Source organism: Emiliania huxleyi (assembly GCF_000372725.1).
Source record: "Emiliania huxleyi CCMP1516 unplaced genomic scaffold EMIHUscaffold_23, whole genome shotgun sequence".
In the NCBI taxonomy this organism is placed as follows: Eukaryota; Haptophyta; order Isochrysidales; family Noelaerhabdaceae; genus Emiliania; species Emiliania huxleyi.
Genome location: NW_005200333.1, coordinates 226005 through 238595, shown reverse-complemented (window position 1 = coordinate 238595; position 12591 = coordinate 226005). Strand labels below are relative to the sequence as shown.

At 64.2% G+C, this 12591-nt stretch overlaps 3 protein-coding genes across 3 annotated transcripts in view; 1 reads left to right on the top strand and 2 right to left on the bottom strand.

Moving 5' to 3' along the window:
- Positions 1 to 5862, bottom strand: part of EMIHUDRAFT_205013 (hypothetical protein) — a gene marked incomplete at both ends in the record, with an annotated part of 6539 nt that extends 677 nt beyond the window's left edge. The window contains 2 exons of the mRNA XM_005779472.1: positions 84 to 5505; positions 5856 to 5862. Of these exons, the coding sequence (XP_005779529.1) occupies positions 84 to 5505; positions 5856 to 5862 (5429 nt within the window). The remainder of the gene's footprint in view (positions 1 to 83; positions 5506 to 5855) is intronic.
- Positions 5863 to 7032: 1170 nt separating this feature from the next.
- On the bottom strand, positions 7033 to 8468 carry EMIHUDRAFT_415574 (hypothetical protein; the record flags this gene model as incomplete). Its single annotated transcript, XM_005779471.1, has 5 exons — positions 8213 to 8468; positions 7776 to 8072; positions 7502 to 7648; positions 7139 to 7272; positions 7033 to 7066 (listed from the first exon to the last, which is right to left on the bottom strand). Coding segments are annotated over exons 1-5 (795 nt in total), but the record flags the coding sequence as incomplete, so codon positions are not given.
- Positions 8469 to 10731: 2263 nt separating this feature from the next.
- Positions 10732 to 12579, top strand: EMIHUDRAFT_434951 (hypothetical protein). The gene is made up of 4 exons (XM_005779470.1): positions 10732 to 10815; positions 10892 to 11200; positions 11314 to 11723; positions 12072 to 12579. Exons 1-4 carry the CDS (start codon positions 10752 to 10754, stop codon positions 12366 to 12368), a joined length of 1080 nt encoding a protein of 359 aa, XP_005779527.1. The 5' UTR covers positions 10732 to 10751; the 3' UTR covers positions 12369 to 12579.
- Positions 12580 to 12591: the final 12 nt, after the last annotated feature.

Sequence of the window (12591 nt, the reverse complement as noted above, 5' to 3'; positions counted from 1 at the left end):
TGCAGCTGATGGCACAGTCTCCCTCGGTGATCCGTAGTTCGTACTTGTCCGCAGGCGCGCTGGGGCCAGAGCCCGCAGACCACCTGATATCGATTGAGCCGAAGCTGGGCACCGTGACCTCAACCTGGCTCGGCGTGGCCGGCCGGAGGTCCGTGGGAGTCACGGTGGTCGCCTCGGACCACTCGCCGGGGCCGAGGCTATTGTACGCGCGGACGCGAAAGTCGAAGCTCTGCGATTGATACGTGTACGAGTACGACGCGTCGGCGATGTCCCTGCACTTGCTATCGTTGGGACCGCTCCCACAGTCCGTCGGGTTTCCCCACTGGCCCGACGTCTTGACCTGCCACTGGTACTCGGTGATGGGATCGCCGTTGTCGGCTGCTGCACCAGAGAGCTTCAGCTTGACGTCTGGCAGCGTTCTGTCGAAAGCGGGAGCGTCGGGCGCCTCCGGCACCGATGCCTCGGTGATGAAGGAGACTACGTCTGACTCCTCACCGAATCCATCGACGTTGCCAGCGGAGACGGTCAAAGAGTAGTTCGTCGCGCTGCTCAGGCCGGTGACGGAGAGCAAGTACTCTTCCCCTTCGCTGAAGGCGGCACCTGTGATGAGGTCGAGCACGTCAACGCCGCCCGTCCCGCTGTTGGTGAGCGTGGGCTTGAAGACTGAGATCGCAGTCGTGCCCAGGGTGGGGAAGCTGTCCTTCGGCTGGACGAGCCACTTGAAGAAGGCGGCGGCGCTGGTTTTGTTGACAAGGCTCACTACGGGAGCTGGCGGCTTGAGGTCGCCGCTCGAGGTGGTTGTGAGCGTCACGAAAGGCGACCAGTTCGAGCAGCCGTCCGCTCCGCTCTTGCACTCCTCGCTGGAGTCACCTGCTGGGCACCGCTCCGGTTGCGCATAGGCGTTGCAGGCTCGCACACTGACTTCATACTCCGTGGACGCCTTGAGCGGGTCCCCCGCGGAAGGGTAGACGTCGATGGTCTGAGTCCCCGAGGCCACTTCCCATCCCGAGTTTGATTTGCCGCAGACAGATTCAGGAGTCGAGGTGCTCTGAAGCTCATTGTAGCAGATCTCGTACTTTGTGATGTTGAGGCCATTGTTGACGGCCGGTGTCCAACCGAGAGAGATGGACGAGGCACTTCGCGCGGCAGCTTCGATGTTGAGTGGGTACTCCGGCTCGTAGACGTCAGTGGCGAAGACAGCCGCTTGAGAGAGGTCGGACTCGCCGGCGTCGTTCCACGCGCTCACGCGGAAGGTGTACTCCGTCACGGGGCGGAGGTTCTGCGGGTTCCACTCAAATGACATGCCTTCTGGTGCCTGGCCGTCCACTTGCACCTTGGCACCGTACTGTCCATTGCCTGGCAGCGTGATCTGGGAGGCTTCCGAGTACACGAAGAATTCAAAGATGTCATCTCCGTTGTCGAAGGGTGCCAACCACTGGATCGTGAGGGACGTGCCTCCGCTGGCGATCAGGGTTGGGGCGCCTGGCGCCACCGGCTTGATGGGGAGGGTGCTCAACTGCGAGCTAGTCGGAGATGGGATGCTCCATCCATCAGAGCCAGTGCTCCCGCACGCTGCATCGACGCCGCGACGTACGGAATTGGACGCCTCGACCGTGAAGGTGTAAATGTTCCCGGGCTGCAGCCCGTCGATCTCGCGTGATACCTCTGCTTCGTCCGGGGCTGACAGAGTCTCGCTGCCTGGCACACCGACCCCACCTGCGCGAGTCTCGACGGTCCACGAGACTCGGTACTGGGTGACCGGCTCGCCATTGGAAGCGGGTCGCGTCCATTTGAGCCAGATTGACGACGTGGTTCGCCCGTCTTGCTCTTTCGAGGTGTCGAGGAGGGGTGCAAGCATCGTATCGGGTTGCTCCCGGCAATCATCAAAAGTGTCGTCCGAGAAAGAGCGTACAACGTCGACTGGGTCTGACGGCGACGAGTCCCCCTCATCGTTCACAGCAACCACGCGGAAGGTGTAGTCCGTCGCAGGATCCAGACCACTGACGCGGAAGGTGCTGCCGTCGTTGGTGTTGCCGGTGATTCCGGAGACAGACGGCCACGAGGTGGTGTCATCGGGGCACGACCCCGACCCCGTTGTCGTCGCGCAGTAGCGATACCCGCTTACCTCCTTGTTCCGTATGTTGTCGTTGCCGTTGACTGAGAATCTCTTCAGCACAACGCTGCGCGTGAGGCGGCCGTCGTCGGGGACTGTTGGCGCGTACGGCTGGTCAGGCACTTCGTCTAGAGTGGCGACGCTCTTCGGGTCGCTCTTGGGACCGTAGCCATCGCCGCCGCCCGTCCCGCACGCATCTCCTTCATCACGCTTCACGCCGTTGTACGCCTTGACGGTGAAGCTGTAGTCGTAGCCGGGGATGAGGGGCTCGATCGTGATGGACTCGGTGGCATCGGTGGTGACTTGCGAGGCAGCACCGCTGGGCGCCGAGGTCGTCCACTCGACAAGGTACCTTTCGATGTCCACGCCGTTCGTGTCCGGCTTGTTCCACGTGAGTGCGATCGCGCGAGAGGTGGTGACGGCGTTGACATTCGCGACGCCCGTCACCTGGTCTGGCGCCTCGGTGCAGTCGGCGCGTGCTGCCAATTTCCACTCCGACGGCTCAGAGTCTTGCCCGTTGTTGGCAATCACGCGGAAGACGTACTTTTGCGCGGGCGTCAGACCGGAAACCGTCGTCGTTTTGGTTGATTCTGTTTCAATTGTTTTTGAGAGCGGCGTGGTCGAGCCGCAAGGATCATTGGAGTTGCAGTCGCTGTCGTCGGTGCACTCGCAGTACTCGACTTTGTAGTTTTGAAATGCGTTGCCGTTCAGCCACTCTCCCTCAGGCGTGCGTGATGACACGTCAGGGTCGCTCCAGCTGATTTGCATGCTCCGTGTCTCTCGCAGCCCGAGTAAGGGCGCAAGAAGCTGCTCGGGCTTGTCCGTTGCCGTCTGGATATCAATTGTGGCAGAGTCGCCCGAGGTCTGACCGGCAACGCCGTTCACTGCAACGGTCACCTTGCCGACAATCACAACGGAGTACGGCACAGCGGGCGTGAGGCCACTGAACGTGTAGCTGCAGCCTGTGGTCCCAGGGTCGTCGATTCCGCCATCGCTTGCGCAGTCGCCGCCAACACTGCTGCTTCTGAGGGTTGCGCTGGCAATTGACGAGCCAGAGCTCGAGCACGTCGCCCCGCTGCATAAGTAGACGTCGAACTCGTCTGCGTAGCTATCGCCCCCGTCATAGGTGTACTTGTCCCACTGCACCGTGATGTCGCGAGCGTTGCTGGTCACGTCTTCTGAGAGCAGCGTTGGCACCGGCGCCGTTTTGCCTGCGATCGTGTCGGAGCGGAAGCCGATCCGAAGATTGGTGCTGTCCTCGGCCCGCACACTAATCCGATACGTCTTGCCAGACTCGACATTCTTGTTGGCAGTCTTGCTGGTGCCGAACTTTGCGATGCTGAACTCGAACCACGTGTCACCGTCCTTCACTATAGTCGTCAGGTCGGCTGGGGCGCAGTTATCGCGGTTATCGCTGAACTTCTTGACCGAGTTTGAGCCGCACATGTAGCGCCTCCGGTTCGCCCAGCTAAACTCATCGCAAGAAGCGCCCTCGCACATGGAGAAGGAGTAGTGGGTGACGGTGGAGCCGTACAGCTCAGTGGGCGCCTTGAACCTGATCTTGAGCGAGGTCGCACTGCCGTCGCCGCCCGGAGTAAGATCGAAAAGGTCCACTTCAGGCGGTCCGGGGTTGAAGGGTTGAAGCGGGCAGGTGAAACACCGCTTTGCGTTCGACCGAAGACACTCCGACGAGCTACCGCTGTCGCAACCCTGCCCAGCCGACTCGACGCAGAGGTTGTACTGCTCGTTGTAGGTTAGGCCGGCGAAGTCGTACTCCTGCTTCATGTCGTCGCCGGAGCCCGTTTGGCGGCTTGCCGCCACCGCGCCAGAAGAGGGTACCACGCCGGTCCCTGTCCCGGTCAAGAAGTAGCGCCAAAGTCCCGGCGAGTCGGCAATGTCATCGTTTGGCCTCGGGGGCGTCCATGCGATGGTGTATTGCAACTGCTGGTTCGGCGAGTTGACGCTCGGCAATGTCATCCCGTCCATATCAGTTGTCGCCTGCGGAACGGCCGTGCATGTTTCAACTTCACTGACCGCCTCGGGCGCCTTTGCGCGAGTGGCCAACTCAGTGCTCCACTCCGAGTAGAAGGCGGGGGCGGTAAGGCCGCCCTGCAGGACGTTGTTGACTGCGAAATTGTTGTATGGCACGACCCGGCACCGATACTTTGTGCCTGGCGCCAGTTGAATGCCGCTCGTGGTTGCACTGTTGCTGACATCGATGACGATAGACTGAGTGCCACTCGTGATCGTAGCTGGCATCAATTCCAGGGTAGGTGCGCTTGGAGCGCTCGGAAGTGCTCCAAGGTAGAAGGGCGGGGGCGTCCTGCTCCAATCCGACCTAGTGTAGGTCGATCGGTCCTCGCACGTGACCCTGTACCCCGTGATCGTGTTGCCGTTGTTATTGGGCACACCCCACTGGAGGGTAAGCGCGGTGTCGCTGACCGAAGCCGTCGGAATTCCCGGCTTGTCGGGGGTGGCCTGCTTCGGCGCCCTTGTAACCGGGTCGCTCCACAACCCAGCCGCCTGGCAGGTTTGGGTGCCAACGAGGCAGTCGCCTGGGTTTCCGGGCGTGTAGTCCACCTTGTCGTTGATGGCGAGCACGCTAAATTTGTACTCTTGCGTCGGCGTGATGTACTTGGCGTCAACGTTCTCCCATGAACCTAGCAGGACGCTGAAGATTTCGCCTCTTGCCCTCTTGACGCCAGTGGCACTGTCCTCGACGTACTTCTCCACAACGTATCCAATCTCAACAGACGATGGGCGGACGCATTCGGTGCGTCCAAGATTCCGATCGGCTGCTGCATCGTTGCAATCACCATTCGGAGTGACGAGGTCACATTCGTTGTCTGCTATGTCTGCGGCACACCCAATCCGGTAGTCCACGATCACGCCGTCCGATGCGCCGCCCACTGCCTCTCGCCGGACCACCAGGCTGGTGATGGGCAAGCCTTTGGACAGCGGTATGGTAAACTCGAGCTCAATCCGCCGGCCGTCGAGGTCTTCATCGCTCCCGTCGACGAGATCATCCACTTGGTTGGGCGCCTTCTCGCTGATTGCCATGCTACCTGTGTCGAACGCCTTATCTTGGCATCGAGTATCAGGCAGGCACTCACGGGCCGCAGAAGCAGCTTGCAGGCACTGGTAGCACGAATCACCGGTATTCAGCGCGGCGAGCTTGAAGAGGTAGAGGTTTGCGGTGCCACCCCCGTCCACGTCGATCTCGAAGGGATCGCCTTGAGTCGGCTGCGGAACATTGTCCTGCTCCCAGATCTGAAACCGATTGTCGGCGTTGTCGCCGAGGATGTGATCCACGTACACGCGGTTTGTCGGCGCGTCGATTGTCCATGACACCGTCGCCTTCTCGCTGTCGTCATACTGCGACTTTGAGAAGCCTACACAAGAAAACGCGAGTCAGAGAAGCACCTACTGCAACTAGCGCCTTGGCGACAGGGTCGCGGACCTGCGGACACTGCTGTGCAGTACTGCACACAGCCGCCCGCTAGCAGCAGCAGCGGCAGCAGCAGCCGCACCGTCGCCCGTGGCGCAGCCAGCATCAGATCGGCGCCGCCGAGGTCGGCCAAGGCTCGCCTTGTGCTCAACCTCCGAGTCGCTCCAAAGTGCTCAACCGCGCCTCGCCAGCTGAAGGCGTCCCGGGCCCGATATTTTTTGTTCTAGGGGCCGGGCATAGTTTGCCCCCGGAACTGGCCCGAGGAACCTTAACACTTGGCCGAGTGAGCGCTACCAGCCATCGCTCGTCCCTAGCGGCTCCGAGCGTCGCCCCCTGCCCCTGCGCACGCTTCTCGTCTGCGCATCCACGCAATACTACACGCCGCAAAACTCCTCCACGCTCCGCAGCCTCCCTCCCCCTCTCTACTCTACTCTCCCCGCCCCCGCCATCGCGCAAACGAGAGGAGACATAGAACGCGCCGCCGCTAGTCCTCCTTCTTCGAATCCTCCCCGCCCTCCGCCGCATCATCGGGCAGCGGCACGCTCCCAATCAGCACGATCAGTGCGCCAAACCCGAGCAAGACAGCGAGCGCGGCCAGCGAGTAGGGCCTGGGGGAAGACGCGTCGAGGTGTGAGCCACGTTGTGGACGTGCCGTGGTGCGTGTGTCGAGGGGCGTGGCGGTTCGCGGGGAGGGGGTGCGTGGCGGGCGAGGGGCGAGGACGCGTCTCGGACGGGCCGCGCACGGCAAAAAGTCGAGCAGGTGCAGCGGCAGGAAGGGCAGCGCGTCGCCGAGCCGCCTCCACAGCCGCGCGGGGAGGCCCCACATGCCGGTGTACTCGAAGCGGAGGGCGGCGGAGTTTCCGCCCTCGCGCAGCAGCCGCCGCACAGTCGCCTCGTCGTGCGGCCCCCGCCCGACCAGGAAGGAGCGCGTGGAGCCGCCCCGCAGCAGCAGCACCAGCGGCAGCTCGCTGCGCTCGATGCCGACCACCTGTGCGTGTGTGTGGCACGGCCACGTGCGTGCTTCAGTCCGACCCGCGCGCAGAGGGCCGCGAGCGGGCGGCGACCTCCGTGAGTGACCGGGAGGCGTCTCTCTCGGGGAGGCGTCTCTCTCGGAGGGGGGCTCGGAGGGGGTACTGTAGGCACCTCTGTCAGAAACTTGCCCCAGCGCAGCCCGTCCAGCAGGCCGAAGCGGTACGCGTTGCCGCCCGTCTCGTCGAGGGGCGGCCGCGAGTAGGCGATGTCGCGCAGCGCCGCGCCGAGCCCCTCGCTGCCGTGCGGCCCTTGCACCGTCACCTCGGCCTCGCACGCCGGCGGCTCCTTGGGCGCGGGGAGGGGAGGCGGCGGTGAGGCATGCGTGTGCGAGGGAAAGTGGCGGCGAGGAGAGGGGGGGGGGGGGCGAGAGGGTCCGGCGGGGGAAGCGGCGGCGAGGGCGGCGCCTTTGCATCGTCGGAGGCGGAGGCGCAGGCCGGGTCCGGGTCGACCACTGCCAGCGCGAGGGAGATGTCCTGCGGTGCGTGGTGCGTGGTGCGTGGTGGGGTGCGGTGAGGGGAGATGCAGAGGGCGGGGAGGTGCTCGTCCTTGGAGAGCATGCCGAAGAAGTTGTGCCGCTCGACGACGGACAGGGCGGGGAACCGCTCCGCCTCGAGCCAGGCGCGCAGCGTGGCGGGCAGCGCCCCGTCGCTCGGAGGCGCAAAGACGGCGGAAGGCTCGCCTGCGGGCGGGCGGGCGCCAGGTACGTCGCGCCCGGCGCGGGTGTCGGCCGCCGGGTGGGCGGGGTGGGGCGGCGGGAGCTCTCTGCTGTGCGAGCGACCGGGTGCGGTGCGTCGAGGTTCACGGCGGCTGCAGGCTGGTAGGTGAGCACAAGGTTGGGCCGAGAGGAGTTGCAGTGCGGCGGTGCTGCCCAGGGCTCCGACTCTCTCCTCTCTCTGCTCAGGGCCCGCCGCGAGACAGCTTGACGACCGAGCCCCGGTGCGGCGCCAGCTGCGAGGGAAGGTCGGGACCGGCCGCGGCGGCGAAGGTGGAGACGAGCTGCAGCTCCGCCGCCGCAGCCTCAAACTCGGCCGCCAGCGGGTCCGCCGCACCCGCCCCTGCGCGGTGCGTCGGCGGTGCGTCGGCGGTGCGTCGGCGGTGCGTCGGCGGTGCGTCAGAGGGAGAGGCGCGGTGACGGTGCGTGCTTGTGCTTTGCGGCGTGTGGACTGGGATAGGGCGGCGTGCCGGCGAGCGCAAAAACGACGGCGCCATCGGGCTCGAGGAGCTTGTCGAGCGCCGCCTGTCCGCCCTCTCCCAGCTGCGTCACCGGCGCGGACTTGAGCTTGCGGATCGTCTCGCGCAGCCCGTCGGCTGTACGCGGCGCCTTCATCTCCCAGCGGGCGCCGTCGCGGAAGAGGAGGACGGTGGGGTAGCCCTTGACGCCTTGGCCGTCGCAGAGCGAGGAGTGCTCGGTGCAGTCCACCTTGCCGATCCGCACACCCTCGCCGAGCTCCGTGGGCTTGATGTCGGCGGCAAACTTTTCTGTGCGTGGCGGCGGGAGGGGAAGTGAGTGCAGCGAGGCTCTCTCTCGTCCCGTGCGCGAGCTGGTGGCGAGGGAGAGGGCCTCGCAGCGACATGTGGGGCGGAGGGCGAGGAGGAGACGCTGGGCGTCTTGCACACACCGAGGACTGGCGCAAGCTTCTTGCAATGGCCACACCACGGCGCGTAGAACTTGACCAGCCAGAGGGAGGGCGAGCCCTGCACCGAGGACTGGAACGATGCGTCCGTCAGGGTCTGCACCTCCTCCGCGGCGACGACCGCCGCCAGGATGGCCGCGAGGAGGGCTCGGCGTAGAGCGACCAACATGCCTGTGTTACGCGGTGGACAGCGTGTAGCCAACGAGTATGGTCGGCAAGCGGTGGCGCCAGCGCCCGCTTGCTAGGCGCTTTTTGTTTTTTCGTGTCGTGAGACACCTCTACCCCTGGCGAGTAGAGGCACACGCACGCTCTCTCGAGGTCTCTTGGAGCAGAGCCCCGGCGAGCCCTCGAAAGAGCCCAATGGGTCCCTCGAGAGGGGTACCCTGGGTGGGCGGGGCCTCTACTCGCCAGCCTCTACCCCCCACTAGGTCTAGTCCGGCCTCGCGGTCGGCGGAGATTGCTAGAGGCCGAGCAAGCCTGCTCTAGCCTCACGCGTTCGCCCCTGTTGTCTGTTGTTTGTTGTGCCCTTGTTTGTTCTCTTGGCACCTGGGAGTGCTGGCTGGGGGGGGGCGACAGGGAGAATGTGGCCCTGAGTTATGTGTACGCCAACTCAGGGTGTGTGGCAGCCAGCTGGCTGTGTGTCTTGTGAGCCTGTTTGTGTCTGTGTGTCGCTCGTGCGTGTCGTCATCATCTGTCCCGCGTCCACCCATACCGCGTTGGTGTCCAGTCCGAGCCTGACTGTTGTTCATCTTTCTGAGCCCTGGTCTGACAGACTGACAGCAAACCCCGGACAGCGCCTGACAGTGCCCGACAGCCTGACAGCGCTGACAGCACTTTCTCTGACAGTCTGACAGCACATATCTGACAGCCTGACAGCAGAGCCTGACAGGCGAGGTGACCCGTCGCTGTCAGGCCCTAACGTGACAGCCTGACAGCTGCCTGACAGCCCGACAGCACACAGTGGCCTGACAGCAGCGCTGACAGCCTGACAGCAGCACAGACCGTACACAGACCCCGTAGAGCCTCTTTCTTGCGCCCCATGAGGGTATAACAAAATTACATGCAAAGACATGTGAGTGTGGTCCATGTAGTCATGGGATGGTCATGGGTCTCTCTTTCAACCCTCCCGCCCCACCTCTGCGGACCCCTCTCCAGCACCGGCGGCTGTGCTACTACAAATGAAGCTACCAGCTAGCCTTCTGGGGCCCTACAGTCATATGCCTACGGCGTCTGGGTGGGGGTGGCCGCCGCCGTCTGTGCCGCCGCCGCCGCCTGTGCCTCTGCGCCGCCATCTGGCCAGTGTAGGAGGGGGGGGTAGCTGCGTAGCCGCCGGCGTCATCGGCGTCAGCACCCCCTTGATAGTCAGCGCCCTCTTGATAGTGTCATAAGTGTGGCTGATGTGTGTCAGAGCCTGGCAGCACCCCGACAGCACCACCTGACAGCACCTGACAGCAACAGCCCAACGTCTGACAGCAGCAGCAGCCTGACAGCTCTGACAGCTCCGACAGCGTCTGACAGCAACACCCGACAGCTCCGACAGCACCCGACAGCTACAGATCACCTCGCCTGTCAGACACGCACCCGACAGCACCTGACAGCACTGACAGCACCTGACAGCTGGTCTGACAGAGGCACCTGACAGTGCCTGACAGTGCCCGACAGCCCGACAGATCACCTGACAGCACCTGACAGCCTGACAGCCAGGGCTCAGTCATCTTTCTACATACATACATGTGACCGTGTGTGTCCAGTCCGAGCCTGGCTGTTCTTCACCTTTCTACCTACCTACCTACCGTGTGTGTGTGTGTGTGTGTGTGTGTGTGTGTGTGTGTGTGACCGCCTTTTGTTGTAAACCCTGTCAGCAGTTCACGTTCGGCCGTGCCCCCCCGCGAGGGGCGCGGTCGACACCAGAAGGGGGTTGTATACGTTCTCTAGAGACGACGTAGTCGGGGACGTCCGCAATCACAATGGGGACGGACACGACGGGGCGAGGGGTGTGAAAGCACTGAGGTAACCAACACACACTAGGGTTCGGGAGAAGGCTAGGGTTTAGGGAGAGAGTGCTGCCTGACGGGCTTCGGCCCGACGCGATCAGCTGACAGCTCCACCAGCTCCCACCACCGCGTGTCGTGTCATGAAGCATGATAGATACCTTGAAAGCATGAACCACCGAAAGGTCTGATCTCCAAAAAGAACTCTCGGCCTGCCCGTAATAAATAAATAGAGCAGTCATCTCCCGTAGAGATGGGCAACGCACGAACACAGAGGTACAGTGCGCACCCCGCCCCGCTCACAGGGCGTGCATCACACAGGTGGACTGTGTGACTCGGCCTGCCCGTGTATACACGGATGCACAAGCTGTTTCTTTTCGCTGTCGAGCCTGTGTGCTGTGAGAGAGAGTTGTGTTGTTTAAATTCTTTTCGCTCGACACTGGGCCCAGTGTCGTGCGAGGGAGTTTTGTTGTAAAATTCTTTTCGCTTTTACGCCTCAACCCGGTCGCGAAACCCGGAGTAAGGGTGGCGCCATGGGTTACTACGAGACGCTCGGCGTCTCGAAGAGCGCGACGCCGGAGGAGATCAAGAAGGGATGTGCGCCGCCGCGCGCTCTGCCTCCCAACGCCACGCTCCGCCCGTCGCAAACGCCGTGCCGACCGCCCGCGCACAGATCGCAAGATGGCCATGAAGTGGCACCCAGACAAGAACCCCGGGGACCAGGAGGCGGAGCGGCGGTTCAAGGAGGTGGCTGAGGCGTACGAGGCGCTCTCCGACTCAAACAAGAAGGAGATCTACGACCGGTACGGCGAGGCTGGACTAAAGCGCGGCGGCGGCGGCGGCGGGCCGTCGGCGGGCTTTGGCGGCGCGGGAATGCACGGCATCGACCCGAACGAGCTGTTTGCGCAGATGTTTGGCCAGATGGCGGGCGGCGGCATGGGCGGCCCCGGCGTGCGCTTCGGGTTTGGGCCGGGCATGGGAGGCGCCGGCAGCCGGCGCTCCCAGCGTCTCCCTCGCGCCGCGCTCCCTGCGCCCTGCGGCAGCAGGCTCTGCTCAGCCCCGCCCCCCTCGCCCTCTCGCCCTTCGCCCCTGCAGGAGGCGGCATGGCCGGCGGAGACCTCAACGAGATGCTGCAGGGCCTGTTTGGCGGACAGATGGGTGGCCGGGGCCGCGGAGGGAGGGGAGGGCGGGGAGGGCGCGGCGGGGGCGGCGGGCGCGGCGGGGGCGCCCGGCGCGCGCCCGTCGCCGTCGTGCGTCCGATCCGCTGCTCGCTCGAGGAGCTGTACAGCGGCGCGCGAAAGTCTGCGAGCCACGAGGGGCGCTCGTTTGTGGTTGACGTCAAGCCGGGCTGGAAGGAAGGCACTCGCATCACCTTCGAGGAGGCGGGCGTCTGCTTCCAGCTGGCGCAGGAGGAGCACCCGCGCTTCTCGCGGCGCGGGCACGACCTCGCCGCCGTCGCGTTTTGCGGCCTGCTGGACCTCTTGGTGCGGGGCTCGTCGCATGAGGTGCGCACGCTCGCCTAGAGGACTGCACCCGCGATAAGAGCAGAGGACTGCACCCGCGATAAGACTAGAGGACTGCACCCGCGATAAGAGCAGAGGACTGCACCCGCGACAATACTAGAGGACTGCACCCGCGATAAGACTAGAGGACTGCACCCGCGATAAGACTAGAGGACTGCACCCGCGATAAGAGCAGAGGACTGCACCCGCGATAAGACTAGAGGACTGCACCCGCGATAAGACTAGAGGACTGCACCCGCGATAAGAGCAGAGGACTGCACCCGCGATAAGAGCAGAGGACTGCACCCGCGATAAGACTGAGTATTGAGTCGTCCATCTCGTCGCACAAAGGTGCGCACGCTCGACTCGCGCACGCTGAGGGTGCGGCTGCCTCCGCGCCGGCTGTCCGTCAAGGTGTCTGGCGAGGGGATGCCTCTCTCCCGCCCCGAGGCGGGCAGGCAGCGCGGCGACCTCGTGCTGAACCTCTTTGCCGACTGGGCGGTCGCCGCCGACCAGGCCCGCCAGTGGGGCCGCACCGCGCTGTGGGTGGGCGGCGCGCTCCTCTTCTTCACAAACACCTCCCTCTTCTTCACCCTCGTCTTCGCGTACTCCTTCTTCGCGAACGCGAACGGCGGCCGCGCAAACTAGCGCCGACGCGCCGCAAAGCCGCGCCGGCGGGGCGTCCGCACTTCGTGTGTCGTCACGCACTTGGCGTCCACCCCCTCGCTGTGGCCGTGGCCGCCTGGCCGGGCAAAGGGCTGGGTGTGGGTATTGCGGCGTCCGTGTTGTCTCGCACAGCTCTGCCCTGCTTTGTGTCTCCACGCGTCGCTGTTGTTTTTATTTTACGGTGTGTGCGATGTGTGTGCGCGCG